The sequence below is a fragment of the Mustela nivalis genome (assembly GCF_964662115.1).
Source record: "Mustela nivalis genome assembly, chromosome: 11".
Lineage (NCBI taxonomy): Eukaryota > Metazoa > Chordata > Mammalia > Carnivora > Mustelidae > Mustela > Mustela nivalis.
Window position 1 is genome coordinate 80,703,457 of NC_139030.1, and position 16,480 is coordinate 80,719,936.

At 37.9% G+C, this 16,480-nt stretch overlaps 1 protein-coding gene across 21 annotated transcripts in view; it reads left to right on the plus strand.

Annotated features, from left to right (window-relative positions):
- The window catches only part of DOCK10 (dedicator of cytokinesis 10), a 261,474-nt gene that overhangs the window by 116,260 nt on the left and 128,734 nt on the right, over positions 1-16,480 (plus strand). For all 21 annotated transcript variants that reach the window (XM_082690399.1, XM_082690383.1, XM_082690395.1 and 18 more), the window contains exon 3: positions 9,875-9,964. In XM_082690399.1, the coding sequence (XP_082546525.1) occupies positions 9,875-9,964 (90 nt within the window). The remainder of the gene's footprint in view (positions 1-9,874; positions 9,965-16,480) is intronic.

Sequence of the window (16,480 nt, forward strand, 5' to 3'; positions counted from 1 at the left end):
ATATTCCAGAATGGAGCTGCCACCGTCATGTATGATACAGACAATAAATTTTAGAGTTCAGAGCAGAGAAAATGTATGTTGGATAAATTAGAGAAGATTTTCAGGAGATGGCACTTAATACTAAGAGCCTCAGGTTAGAAAAGAACAAGAAAAAGCAAGGACTTTTCTGAGAGGAAGAGGAGCATGGATGGGGCTTGTGCAAGAATGAGTCCAGTGTGGAAGAAGGCATGTGAGCAGCCCTATGGAAAGATGCACGTTGAGTTGGCTGTAAGCAGGTTAGCTGGTGGCAGGCCTTGCCCGTCATGGGACCATGTCCACAGGCCTCACATCAAGGAGGTTCGTTCTCTGTGCCTTCCTGGAAAGAGAACTCAGACCAAAACCTCTGAGTACTTGCCAAGGGAAGGTATACTAAGTGTATCGTTGGAGCACTGTGTTCTATGAATGCTCACATTTTCCCATATGTAAAATGTATCATCCCTACCTCTTCAGAGGATACAAGACACATTTTGGAGCCTGCAAAATGAATCCTCTCTCTCTCTCTCTCTCTCTCTCTCACACACACACACACACACAAAATGAAATGACTTGCTAAGTGGTTTACCAATCTAAGAGTAAAAAACTTGAACCAGGTCTGCAAATGTCCCTATTTATATTCTTATTACTTGAGAGATAAAGAGAGAGAGCAGAGTGGAGGGGCAGAGGGAGAGAAAGTCTTGAGAAGACTTCGCACTAATAGAATTCTCACGTTGGGATCCCCGCGGGGTTGATCTCGTGACCCTGGGATCACGACCTGAGCCACAACCAAGAGTCAGACAATTAACCAACAGTGCCACCCAGGTGCCCCCTACTTAACTTATTAAATACTGTGATAAGTTCTAGCTTGACTTGGCTAGATGATGACAACTATCCAGTTATGGGCAACGGCTCACTTTTTGTGCATTTCCCATACAATTTAACTTCAACAAAACAAGAAAGTCTTCCCCTTAAAGCACAATGAATGAGTCAACAAAGATGAAAGGTTCAGCATAGGGAATATAATCGACAGTATTGTAATAGTGCGGTATGCCAACAAATGGTAGCTACGCTGAGCACAGCATAACATATAGAGTTGTGGAGTCTCTATGTTGTACCTGAAACTAATGTAAAATTGTGCATCAACTATATTCAAATTTTTTTAAAATAATAAACACATGAATGAATTAAGAGGAAATTATCGAAAGGGTGAGCACAACGAAGGTATTAAAATGATATTCTCACATACTTAAATAAAACAAAAACCACAACAGTACTCTTCTGAATGTAATAAAAGGTGTATTTCAAGCAACTTGCAAAGGCTTCTGTTCAAGTACAAGTGTCTGCTCTACCAGAATATAAGGCCATATCAGTGCCTTGAAAAATTTAGGTGAAGATCACTTTTACACACATTTTTAGGTGGAATTGATTGTGAAATGTCTTAACGATAAGGCTTGTTGAATTCTCCAGTTTCAGACTGATTAGTTACTATAAACACCATCATTTTTGTTCTTTTTAAGCAGCTGGGATCTACAGTACTGTCCGAGGAGGCTTTAGCTACAGGATAAGAAAAGCAGCTTTTTTTTTTTTTTTTTAATACTTTGACCAATGGCCTTTGGCCAATTGAGAAATGGCCGTGATGTGCTTCAAACAAAGTCTTCTGTGGTCACTTCAGCCAGCAGAATGGTGGCTGTGTCAAAGCCACAGAGACTACCCGCTAAAGGGTGGAAGGAATCAGAAAGTGTCATGGTGGTAGTTAAAAATGTCTGAGTATCATGGACCTGAAATTACAAACATTAGAGCTGCATGCCTCATTGCATAAATAAAGTGACAGTTTTTATTTCCAAACGCCTAATCTCTGGACAGTAAGCCTCTTATAAAATTCTACGACCAAGAGGAGCTCGGCTGAGTTCCAGTGCTGTTTCGGATCCGTTTCATGCAATTGAGCTCCTCTAATTGTCCACCAGAAGGTCTGTAAAAAAGAACAGGAAGTCTTCTGTGGCCAAGACAATTTGTAGCGGTCTGAAAGCATCTAATTCTCAGAAAAGAAGTTCTTTGCAACCATATTAATACCTTCAACAAATATGACTGCATACTTCTCTTCTTATTTGATCAATTTATCTTTGCTTCAGTGGAGACACATTCAAGAATCGTGAGTGTAAAGGCCACAGTTCTTAAAGCTGAAACCTTATGGAGGCCTTCTTTTTCAGCCAAATTCTCCAGAAGCACAGCAAAATATAACTGAGATAACTAGCATGTCATAGGCGTTGATTATACATGTATGCCTTTTCTTATACCTGTGTATTCTGCACAAATGGGAAATAATGCAAATTGTAAAATAATGGTTTAGATTTATCACACGATTACATGAGGGTGATTCAGACTCAGTTGTCTTATTAAGAACCAATATCATTTCATAACTAGAGGTCATCAGGAATCACCCCTAGCCATTATACCTATGGTTCCTTTTTTAAAAGCCCCAACCTGAATGAATTTCCAATCTCATACATTGCATGAGGGGCTCTATCTTTACTGTATGATGTTCATGAATCAAGTAGCTATGTGATCATTATTATTGGAAACCTGAATCCAGATATCAGAAACTTACCATTAAGGAAACAAAAATTTTCTTAAACCAGCTCAGTCTTCACAAGGTGGTATTATACCATAGTGATCTTAGTGGAGCACCAGATACAGCTACAAAAGAAGTCTGCATTTGAGTCGTGTTACTCTACTCTCAATCAGACATACAGTATTTGAGAGCAACTATTGTTTTTTATTTATTTTTTAATTAACACATAAAGTATTATTTGCCCCAGGGGTACGGGTCTTTGAATCATCAGGCTTACACATTTCATAGCACTCACCATAGTACATACCCTCCCCAATGTCCAAAACCCAGCCACCTTATCCCTACTCCCCTGCCCCCAAGCAACTCTCAGTTTGTTTCCTGAGATTGAGTCTCTTATGGTTTGTCTCCCTGCCAATCCCATGTTGTTTCATTCTTTCCCTCCCTACCCCCCCATGACCCCTGGCCTTCCCTCTCAAATTCCTCATATCAGAGAGATCATATGATAATTGCCTTTCTCTGGTTGACTTATTTTGCTTAGCATGATACCCTCTAGTTCCATCCACATCATTGCAAATGGCATGATTTCGTTTCTTTTGATGGCTGCATAGTATTCCATGGTATGTATGTGGGTGTGGGTGTGGGTGTATATATATGTATATATACACATCACATCTTCTTTATCTATTCATCTGTTGATGGATGTCTAGTTCTTTCCATAGTTTGGCTATTGTGGACATTGCTGCTATAAACATTCAGGTGCACATGCTCCTTTGGATCACTACATTTGTATCTTTTGGGTAAATACCCAGTAGTTTCATTGCTGGGTCAGAAGGTAGCTCTATTTTCAACTTTTTGAGGAACCTCCATACTATTTTCCAAAGTGGCTGCATCAGCTTACATTCCCACCAACAGTGTAGAAGGATTCCCCTTTCTCCACATTCTCACCAACATCTGTCACTTCTTGACTTGTTAATTTTAGCCATTCTGACTAGTGTGAGGTGGTATCTCACTGTGGTTTTGATTTGTATTCCCCTGAAGCCGGATCATGTTGAGTACTTTTTCATGTGTCTGTTGGCCATTTGGATGTCTTCTTTGCTGAAATATCTGTTCATGTCTTCTGCTCATTTCTTGATTGGATTGTTTGTTCTTTGGGTGTTGAGTTGAAAAGTTCTTTATAGATTTTGGATACTAGCCCTTTATCTGATACGTCATTTGCAAATATCTTCTCCCATTCTGTCAGTTGTCTTTTGGTTTTGTTGACTGTTTCCTGTGCTGTGCAAAAGCTTTTGACCTTGATGAGGTCCCAATATTTCATTTTGCCCTTACTTTGCTTGCCTTTGGTGATGTTTCTAGGAAGAAACTGTGGCTGAGGTGAAAGAGGTTGCTGCCTGTGTTCTCCTCAAGGATTTTGATGGATTCTTGTCTCACATTGAGGTCTTTCATCCATTTTGCGTCTATTTTTGTGTGTGGTATAAGGAAATGGTTCAGTTTCATTTTTCTGCATGTGGCTGTCCAATTTTCCCAACACCATTTGTTGAAGAGACTATCTTTTTCTGTCAGACATTCTTTACTGCTTTGTCAAAAATTAGTAAACCATAGAGTTGAGGTTCCATTTCAGGGCTCTCTATTCTGTTCCATTGATCTATGTGTCTAGTACCATACTCTCTTGATGATTATAGCTTTTTAATAGAGCTTGAAGTCTGGAATTGTGATGCCACCAAATTTGGTTTTCTTTTTCAACATTTCTCTGGCTCTTCAGGGTCTTTTCTGGTTCCATATAAATTTTAGAATTATTTGTTCCATTGTTTGGAAAAAATGGATGGTATTTTGATAGGGATTGTGTTAAATGTGTAGATTGCTTTAGGTAGCACAGACATTTTCACAGTATTTCTTCTTCCAATCCACGAGCATAGAAAGTTTTTCCATTTCTTTCCATCTTCCTCAATTTCTTTCGCGAGTACTTTATAGCTTTCTGAGTACAGATTCTTTGCCTCTTTGGTTAGATTTACTCATAGGTATCGTATGGTTTGGGTGCAATTGTAAATGGGATTGACTCCTTAATTTCTCTTTCTTCTGTCTTGCTTTTAGTGTTTGGGAATGCAACTGATTTTTGCACATTGATTTTATATCCTGACACTTTACTGAATTCCTGTATGAGTTCTAGCCATTTTGGAGTGGAGTCTTTTGGGTTTTCCACATAAAGTATCATATCATCTGCAAAGAGTGAGAGTTTGGCTTCTTCTTTGCCAATTCAGATGTTCTTTATTTCTTTTTGTTGTTTGATTGCTGAGACTAGGACTTCTAGTACTCTGTTGAATCACAGTGGTGACCGTGGACATCCCTGCCATGTTCCTGACCTTAGGGGAAAAGCTCAGCTTTTCCCCATTGAGAATGATATTCACTGTGGATTTTTCACAGATGGCTTTTGTGATATTGAGGTATATAACCTCTATCCCTGCACTGTGAAGAGTTTTGATCAAAAAAGGATGCTATACTTTGTCAAATGCTTTTTCAGCATCTGTTGAGAGTATCATATGGTTCTTGTTCTTTGTTTTATTAATGTATTTTATCACATTAATTGATTTGTGGATATTGAACCAGTCTTCCAGCCCAGGAATAAATCTCACTTGGTCGTGGTGAATAATCATTTTAATGTACCGTTGGATCCTATTAACTAGTATTTTGATGAGAATTTTTGTATCCATATTCATCAAGGATATTGGTCTGTAATTTTCCTTTGTGATGGGGTCTTTGATTTTGGAATCAAGGTAATGCTGGCCTCATCAAATGAATTTGGAAGTTTTCCTTCCATTTCTATTTTTTTTGGAACAGTTTCAGGAGATTAGGTATTAATTCTTCTTTAAATGTTTGGTAGAATTCCCCTGGGAAGCTGTCTGGCCCTGGTCTCCTGTTTGTTGGTAGATTTTTGATGACTGCTTCAATCTCCTTACTGGTTATGGGTCTGTTCAGGTTTTCTTTTTCTTTTTCTTCTTTTTTTAAATTTTATTTTATTTTTTCAGTGTTCTAAAATTCATTGCTCTGGTTTTCTATTTCTTCCTGCTTCAGTTCTGGTAGCTTATATGTCTCTTCCAGATTGTCAAATTTGCTGATGTATAGTTGCTCAAAATATGTTCTTATAATTGTATTTCTTTGGTGTTGGTTGTGATCTTTCCTCTTTCATTCATGATTTTATTAATTTGGGTCCTTTCTCTTTCTTTTTGATAAGTCTGGCCAGGGGTTTATTAATCTTATCAGTTCTTTCAAAGAACTAGCTCCTAGTTTCGTTGATTTGTTTTACTGCTCTTTTAGTTTCTATTTCATTGATTTCCACTCTGATCTTTATTATTTCTCTTCTCCTGCTGGGTGTAGGCTTTCTTTGCTATTCTTTCTCCAGCTCCTTTAAGTGTAGGGTTAGGCTGTGTACTTGAGACCTTTCTTGTTTCTTGAGAAAGTCATATATTGCTATATAATTTCCTTTCAGGACCACTTTGCTGTGTCCCAAATATTTTGAACAGTTGTGTTTTCATTTTCATTTGTTTCCATGAATTTTTTAAATTCTTCTTTCCTGGTTGACCCATTAAGTCTTTAGTAGGATGCTCTTTAGCCTCCACTTACTTCAGTTCTTTCCAATTTTCCTCTTATGATTGAGTTCCTGTTTCAAAGAATTGTGGTCTGAATATATGTAGGGAAGGTATGCACTAGATTTAGGGTGTATTTTGATCTAGTAGAAGAAATTGTATCCCAAAATTTTAAGGGAAAAAAAAAAGTGTTATAAGAAATAAGTTTAAATACAATGAAGGGATAAAATATGACTATAACAGTGAAATTTTTAAAAGATTTTTTAAAAGGTACTGATAAGATAAAAATAGTTAAAAACATTAAAATAGGAAAGAGGAAATTTCTTTAAAAAATAGAATAAGAAAAAAATAGAATTTAAAAAATTTAACTTTAAAAGGCTAAAGGATCATGGGGGAAAAAAAAACATGAATTCTATGTGTTGTTTTTCCCTAGCTTTGGAGTTCTGCAGTTCTCATAGATTGGTGAACTTGGTCTTGGCTGGATGTTCTTGCTGATCTTCTGAGGGAGGGGCCTGTTGCAGTGATTCTCAAATGTCTTTGCCTGAGGCAGGATTGCACCACCCTTGCCAGGGGTCAGGCTAAGTAATCTGTTTGAGTTCGCTCTCAGTAGCTTTTGTTTCCTGAACGCTTTCTGTACAGCTTTGGAGGACAGGAATGAAAATGGTGACCTTCCAATCTCTGGTCCCATAGGAGCCAAGAGCTTGGGGCACCACTCCTCAGTGCACCCTCAGAGAAAAGCAGTCAATCCCTCCCATCTCCTTGGTCTCTGCAGCACTCTGTACTCACCTGGCCTGTGACCAAGTGTTTCTATCTCTGGCACACAGCCCCGTTTGGAGTCTCCAAACCCAGCAGATTCCTGCAACACGCTCCCACACCACTCCTTCTGGAGGAGGAAGGAGGGGGTCTCCCTGGATCTGTTGCTTGTAGGGTCCCTGCTCAAAGAGCAGTGGTCTGACTGTGACTTGAATCACGGTTTAAGGTAATCCCGAGCTGAGAACCCACTGCTCAGCTCGGTTTCTGCAGCCATCTTCCTCACTCTGGTACATGGGAGCTCTGCCACACTCAGACACCCCTGGTTCTTTCTGTGGCCCGAGTGTCCTGAGATCACACTGTCCCCGACAGGGCTCCACCTCCTGCTTGGCCTCTGGAGTGACTTCCCTCAGTGGAACAGACTTCTAAAAATTCTGGTTTTGTACTCAGCTGCTCTCTCACTTGTCAGGCGCCAGCCCCTCCCCACCACGGTCTATCTTCCTGGTGCTTTGGATTCACTTCTCCGCACGTCCTACCTTCCGGAAAGTGGTCAATTTTCTGTTCCTAGAATTTCTGCTCTTCTTCTCTTCAATCTTCTGTTAAGTTTGTAGGTGTTCAGAATGGTTTGGTAACTCTCTAGCTGAACTCCTGATGATATCTCAGTCTCAGAATCCTCTACCATCTTGCTCCCCTCACCTCCAGCAACTACTGTTTTTTAAAGCAAGGAACTAAAAGGAAACTGCACAGGATAATGAGAAAGAACAATGGTATTTTTGTATAAATGTATTGCAAAGTAATGACTGAAATATATAAAATTGTTTTGACTAGAGAGAAAAAGATCCTTAATCTTGCCAGTAGATTATAGTATGTAATGTTCCCCAGAAACACCAAGTTGGTGACACTGTGTATCTGAGAATTATCTATTCAAACAGGAAATGAGTTCTCCCCAGATAATTGAAAATCTAGAAAGAATCTCCAAAACTCAATTTTAGCATGGATTTTAATTTTTTACTTCAAGCTTTCAATATAATTTATGTACTCTTCATCTTCTAAGGAGTATACAACATAAAAGATGCAACTTGAAAGAGGCAATTCAATAGGAATAAAAAATGTAAAATCTAAATAATAAGTCCTAAATTGACCCTATCTTATTTCACATGGGTGTATCTACACTTGGCTTATATTGATAGCTATGGCCCTGTACCACTTCTGAACTCTGTTCACACAACTGCAGTGAAATCCACTGATCAAAAAAACTCAGTCTACAGCTGCATTTTAGGATGGACATTGATTATTATCATATGATGTATCTAGAATTTCATTTTCTCATTATTTTTTATCCTCTGATTTTGATAGAGTCGCATGACATTCTTCCTCTTTCACAGTGTCTAAACCCGTGCTCCAAAGTATACACACACACAGACATGCACACACACACACATACACATACACACACACACACATTCAGCATACCCATTCATACATGCACAGACACACACGTGCTCACACAGCACACACACACCATACCCACACTCATACTACACCTACTTATACACACTCAAATATAGCATACCATCATGCATCATCAAATACCCATGCACACATACTCACAGACACACTCCTGTACTATGCCTAATCATGCACGCTCACGCAGACACATACCAGCATACCAGACACACACACACACACACACACACACACACACACACACATTCATGCACAGAACCCACATATCCATACTCACACACTCAACATACTTAAGAAATAAATATTTAAATACCCAACTGGACACGAGATTATAGTAGTAAACAAAAGAAACCAAAGTTCTTGCCTTCAGGGAGCTTATATCAAGGGTGAAGCAAAAGGGTCATTTGAAGAAAACATGAGTCTTGGACTGGAAGAAAAGGTCTGATGATGCAGTTGGGGACCAAATTCCCTGAGCCCCTTCCCTATCCAACTTCTCCAAAACTCAAGAGGGGTTTTGAGATTCTCATCTGTTTCATTAATTGGTCTAGAAAAAAAACCCACTTCACCTAGAACAATTCAAATGAACTTTAGTTCCTGCTTTAGAAATGCTGATGAATCATTTGAGGATTTGGGGATATGCAAACGGAAAAACCCCAAAGGTTGGTGCCATGTATGGTAACAGACTCATCACCCCAGGGCCTCTGGAACCACCAAGGAGTACAGACTAAAGAAAGCTACAGGCAGGTGAGAGAAAACTACCATTTTTAGGGTCTCCCACACTCCCCACAACTTGATGGAGCTGAACACTCTATATGATATAAAGAAGAAACAACCTATGAAATTCTGTTTTGGATGTTTTATTTTAAGAGATCTTTTATACTTTTAACATACGTCTATTCATTTAATGCAGAGTTGTTTGCTGAGCACTGAAGGTAAAAACATTTCACTTATTTTAACAAAAATAATGAGGCCAAAAGCACGAGTTATTTTTTCTTCAAGATCCAGGTTTACTGAATGCCCTTGCTTTCCTCCCACCCTTAAAATTGTGACCACACACACACACACACACACACTCACAGCTTCTAAAAATGGATTAACTTTACCTTCAAGAAATTATTTACACTACGATTAAAATCATGATGCTTTTATAAATTTTCTCTTCCACTTCAAATTTATTTTAGGAGTATAACAACAACAAAAGACATAATAGAAATAAGCTGGTCAGAATACACAGATGCCCCAACTATTGTTTCCTACAGCAAAATGAAATAGCCTCAAAGTATGAGCTCCACTGATAGAGAGTAATTTAATAGTGCTGGCATTGACAAGCTATCGGAGGGCTGGCTCTTCTCTCCTAGAGATTGAAAGTTTCTCTGTCTTCTTTTACTGTTAGGTAATAAAATTGAAGACACTTTTCTATTATATTTTTGGTATGATGGTCTGCTCCGTGCTTCTAAGTTGGAGAAACTTAATTTCTCTTTATCGTTCTTCCCAGACGGCAACGGTGTCTTGGGATATCCGGACTTTGTACTCCACAGTACCTGAAGACGCAGAGCACAAAGCAGAAAATTTACTGGTGAAAGAGGTAAATGTGAGCTTCCAATCATTTCTTTATAAAGCTCTGTTAAAAGTTGTACTGAGCTCAGTTCAACTTCCTATCATCATTGCCTCCCTTTACTTTTCAACAGAGAATTCCAGATGCTATGATTAATTGATGTCTTCCAGCTGGTGTCACCTGTAGATTCTTTGCATTTTCCTGTTAATCATTTTTCAGTATCTGGTGACTCTTCAAGCTTTGGACTTTTTTTCTTTTGTTTTTATATTGCTTAAACTCCTCACATTGAGGAATAGTTCTGTATTCTTAATGGAAAAATTTAATTTTATTTTGCTTATCTAGACTGAGTTGTTGGCAAGGCCATAAGATGTGAGAATTTTGGATAACAGAGTTTCTATTTTGAGAGAGAAATATTGGCTCAGTCTGTTAAGTGTCTGACTTCAACAAAAGTCATGATATCAGGGTCCTAGGATCGAGTCCCACTTTGGGCTCTCTGCTCAGTGGGGAGCCTTTCTCCCTCTCTCTCCTTGCCCTGCTTATGCTCTATCTCTCTTTCAAATAAATAAATACAATCTTTTTAAAAAGAGAGAGAAAGATACATCTTTTTTAAGTACTAATTATAGAAATAGTTCATGGTGAAGCCCTGTGGTTATGATAAAAATCTGTTGGTATAGCATTTGCTCGCATTCAGATGGTATAAGAGAGACCTACAAAACTGCTTCTTCTTCTAACCAGACCTAGAATGCTTTACGGCAGCTCCTTAGAAGATGTTCCTGGAATAAATAAATGACGCTAATCCTTCCTTTACAAAAAATGCAATGGGAAAATTTAGCATAGGTCAAACTGAATTCTGACAGAAAATGGTGTATCCCAGTTAGTATTTAATTAAAGCTATATCCCATAGCAAAACCCTTTCTCAGCTCTTAAACATATGTGCATGAATATAAGCTAGCTTTATTAACATACATATTAATATCAATCTGTATTAAACATACATACTTTATATTATACACTTCAGTCCAAATCTTCTGCCATAAATTTATGGGTCTTTTTTTCCAGTTCCATATTTATTTCCCAGAGTTCACACTAAATTACACTACCTTCTAAGGAGTTAAAAAAAAGGAAAAAGAACAGAATCAGATAACATCAGGCTATCTGGGTATACTATTTTCGTATTTACTGATAAAAATAATAAATGTGACGTCAGTACCAAAATACTTTGTTTACATTCATCTTAGAGGAAGTTTTAATATCTGGTAGGGCATCACAGTTTAAAAAAGAGTTGACAAATCATTTTTTACACAAAAAAATCAGAATCCCTAAGACAAGGTCTACAAAAGTTCTTCAGAAAATATGTAAATAGGTGCTAACTTGGGATATGAAACATTTATGATATTGAATTCCTAACTGGGAATATTTAATCAGTGCTTCCTGAATGTTCTTCCCTAACACATTGCACTTTTATGTAAAGATCTTTAACTTGCTGTTAAATTTATTTCCAGGTACTTTATAGTTTTATTGCAAATATGAGAATTTTTTTAAAGATTTTATTTTATAGAGCAAGAGAGAGAGAAAGGGATCACAAGCAGGGAGAAGGGGTAAAGGGAGAAGTAGACTCCCCGATGAACCGGGAGCCCAATGCAGGACTGGATCCCAGGATCCTCGGATCATGACCTGAACCAAAGATAGATGTTTAGCTGACTGAGCCACCAAGGAACCCACAAATGAGAGAATTTCTTTAAAACAAATTCCTTTTCTTACTGTTCATTGCTGATATTTTTGAAAATATATTGACCTTTGAATATGTATCACCAGCTCACTAAATGTCCTTATCCTAATAGTCCTTTTGTAATTTTAGTGTTTTTTTTTCATTTTTACTTTATTTTTTTGCAGATAGAAAGACACCATTTATGGTTCTTCTTTGATTTTTTAAGTGTGTATGGTATCATCTGCAAACAATTAAAATTTTCTTTGTTCTTGCCTTGTTTTATTATCTGATATCTCTGAAACAATGTTGAATAATAATGCTCATATTGGACATCCTGTCTTAATTTTGATTTTAGAGGGAGGCCTTTAGCATCTTTGATGTTTTAAGAAACTTGGTGTTATGACAGTTCCTGGCATTAAAAAATTGTCTAAGAAGGATCTTTTCTGGTCTCTTTAAGTGCTTCTAAAGATTGTCTTCCCTATAGTATGAAATTTATATGCAGTCTTCTGATATAATAGCTTTATCACTTGAATTAGCTCTGTAATAAAATTAATAGGTTTCTGTCCTGTGGATTCATATTTGTATTTCTGGTATAAACTTCCTTGTTCAAATTGTATTATTACCTTAATACTTTACTGAATTCAAATTGCTAATATTTTATTTCATACTTTTGCATTTATATTCATGAGTGAAATTAGCTCTAATTTTCTTTCCTCACCTTGGTATTAAACCAATGCTAGCTTTAAAAATCTGCGACACTCTCCAAATTTTTCTATCTTCTGGAATAAACAAATAAATCAGTGAAATGAAAGACAGTATCTAGAAACATATCCAAATACATAGCCAAATAAATATGTAATTATTAAAATAAATATGTAAATTATGTAATAAATTACATAATAAATGACTAACATGGCATTTCAAATTCTCAAATATCTCTCAGGGATAGATAATTTCATGAACACCACTTGGTTATTCATTCTGGATGAAAATAAAGTTAAGGTTCTATCTCACACTAATACAAAAATTAACATCAGGTCAATAAAAACAGTTTAAATTTTAAAAACAAAAATATTAAAACTATAGGAGAACATTTTTAATCAGAAATTTAGGGGAAATGTACAGATTTAAGGAAATAAAATTCTTTCATTTTAATTTTTATACAATTAAAAGTGCCATAAATAAAGCCAAAAGAAAATATTTATTTTTTAAAAGATTCTATTTCTCTATTTGACAGACAAAGATCACAAGTAGGCAGAAAGGCAGGCAGAAAAAAATAGAGTACATCTTAAAATGCTGCTAGAATTGGAGGTAACCCAAGTGTCTCTCTTAAAATTGTCTCCAAAAGTTAAAATCCAATTTTATTCTTTAAATCACTCATTAGTTGCCTTAAAGATGACATCAGATTTTATTATTATTACTATTTTACTTTGACAGTGAAAATATGCAGAATGATCAAAATCCCCTATTACTTTGGTTTACGATTCCACTTGCTGGCCTTGTCTGTTCATCATAGAAGCCAATTAAGTTCATCTGATATAGGCCATCCATCACCACTTGTAATAGAACTACTGTGGATTTATAAACATTTCCACAATTTTAGGAAATTTTCATTTCATGGTCTTTTTACCTCTTTCTGTGTACACTGGGTATTTGTCTATTTCTAGATTTTCAGCAGTCTGCTTTAGGCTGTGAAAAATCACTCACATGAACCAGGGGTTCTTAGTGGTCTGCTGTGGGTCTCTGGTACCTGAGGCTCGGAGACCTTGGATTTCATGGCCAACCTGCTGCAGCCCTTGGCTCGTCACACTTGCTTGTTTTATTATCTGGCATGCCTTCAAGGTGGGGCCAATCGGCTCAAATCCTGAATCTCAAGATGGATTCAGAAAGCCTATCCCCAGTCTCTGCATCTAATCATGGTGTCCAGTTTAGCTACTTTCCCAAGGAAAGGACAACCAACCTGAAAAGAAGACCAGTACAACACTGGAGACCTCTGAAGATATTCTACGTGTTCTTAGAGGTCTTTAGTTCCGATTTTACTTTCATGAATTTCTGTACCACAACTTCCAACGGCAGGCATGACCCCTGTCTTTCTTGTAGTTTTCTGAGAATGTCAACTTTGGGGGAGAAGAGATTGGCCCCAAAATTTGCCTTTGTTTTGCTATTTCTCCCGGCGCAAAGGTTCTCCCCTTTACCTTTGTTCCTACCTTTCAGCTGTTTGCAGCCTGCGGTTATTTCTGCTTTTCTCACTTCTACCCTCGGCCTCTCCTTTCTCCCAAGAACTGCTCCAAGGAGAAGTCAAGTACAGTGTCTTTTACCTTCGTTCCCAGATATCTGCCCAACTTTTCTGTTGCAAGTTTCAGGACCGAACATGTGTCTGGGCAACATGAATGAACCTTACACTTTTCTCAACTGCATGGATCTAAAGTAGAAAGAGGAAAAGAAGAGAAAGAAGAGGAAGCCTGGGAAGAAATTATTCTCTTCCCTGCTAATTTTTCTCCATCACTACCTGTGAGAACTGCCCCAGTTTGCTTGGTTTTAAGGATGGAAATAAAGGAAAGCCTGTACTTCCCGGATAGGAAGAAGACAAACTCCAGCTACAAATATCATGTGATAATAATAGACCATGAGTAGTCAAGCCTGGAGACAGCAAATAAAAAGAAATGGCCACCAGAGAGCTGGGTTAAGACTGAGGAATTATGCTGCCAAGAAGTCTTGACCCCCGTAGATAATAGCAGCTAACCTTTATCGACGACTTCCTTTGTGCCAGATACACTTCTAAGCTCTGTACTTGCAGTGATTATAAACATATGTTGCTGTAGCAGCAGCAATTTGTAAAGACGACGGAATTTTTATAGAAAGATTAAGCAAATATTCAGCATCACGGAGCTGGGACAGATCCAGCATCCCTACCCTTGCCATGCAGCCACAGTGGCCTCTGGCCTCTTAACCAGGATGCTAAGTGCCCAGAAGATGCTTTACTACACCTACCCTCTGGAAGGACTACGCCCCTCAGTCCCCTTCCTGACAGGCCCACTCATTTTGGCCAGGTAACTCTGATGCCTATAGTTAATGGCTCACACTTCGAGAAACGCTGGTTGGATTTTTGAAACTGGATTAAGCCAGCACTGAAATGAATTCATTGATGTTTTGTAGAAACACGTGTTTCCCCTACAGCCCCTGCTTCATTGCACTCAGCAACCTTTGTGGTCCTCTCTGCACTAAGTGCCCTGTGGCTCCCCACGGGGTGGCGAGGACAAAATACTGTGGTTGCTAGGCAGCAAACGGGCATGAATCTAATTTAAACACATCCAGTTCAATACTGATTTTGAATTATCTCTCACTTCGCTCTACCTTGACAATTCTCAGCGTCTTTTGAAAGGCAGCGAGCATTCTTTTCTTTTTTTAATCTGGAATGACTTCATATTTTTAATAGGAGTTTAAATAAAATGAACAGTCTGTCCCTTTTCTGTTTGATCTGTTATTAATTCTCTTCCTTGTCAATTCAATAGAAGTCTAAATATTCCCCAACAAGGTTTATTTCACTAAAGCACTTCACAAAGTTATGATAAATGATCATCAAGCCATCAGTAAACATGGTACATGTATGTATACTTTGATATCACATTCTGTGTGATAGGTCTTACTACCTCACTTTACAACCTAGAACACAAGTTCTAGGTTGATTGATTAACTTGTCCCACTTCACACAGAGCCATAATTAAGGCCCTGGTCTCTCTGACCCCCAAGCTCCATGTCCTTACCAATTTGGTTACCTCTGACCCCTTTGAGAAATGCCTTTAAACCACTCATTTAACAGTCTGACCTGATGAGGATATTTTCACTGTTCACAAATGTCCTTCATTTTGATAAACATTTAACTTTCCTGCCTCAGTTTCTTTATCTTTAAATAAGCATATGAATAATTCCAATATTGTGTTTCTAAAAATAAATATAGCAATGATATGAAAACACTTGGAGAATAACAAATGGGGAGCAGCGTCTTTATCAGATTCTCATAAGTGGCTTAAAATCAACAACTATAACCATAAAAAAAAAATCATTTCCGTCTTTAAGCAAGCACCACCCCCTCCCACTGGGGATTGGGAGAGCAATTAAAGGGCTCTATAAACAGGATGCAGACTTCTTAAGCAAAACTTCTATGGCAAAGTTTTAATATACACATAAGAATAATATAAAGCCAATAGCTTAGAAGACTAATTAAAACTAAGCTCTCAGTTGGATCTCTCTTAACAAAGAGAATGAAAGCTGAGAATTGAGAATTGAGATCCTGTGGCCCAATAGGGAGCAATGGTCTAGGGACCACTTCAGCTGAATGACTGAGAGAAATACTGACAAAGTACTTAGCTGTAGCAAGTTACTTTGCCAACAAGGCCTTCTCCAACCTCTGGAAACCCATCTGCTGCAGGAGTAGAATAATGATGAAGTAAGAAGTAAATCACAAATTCAAGAATCCAAGCCCCACTTTGGTCAAGACATATAACACTTGGGGATGTTAAGAGTCATGGAAACATTAAAAGAATAGCAGCAAATATCTATGTCTACATTTATTTGTTTGTTTGTTTGTTTGTTTGTTTGTTTTTGAAGTGTGGAGCCCAGTGCAGGGCTTGAACTTGCAACCCCAAGATCAGGAGCTGAGCTGAGATCAAGAGTTGGGTGCTTAACAGACTGAGCCACCCAGGCACTCCCCATATTTACTTTTATATATGAACACACACATGCATGTGCACACACATGCACACACATACACACACACACAGATTAGGTACTATCCTCATCCAGAAAGTATTAGGTTGTTGGGACAAGGAAAGGTTCAG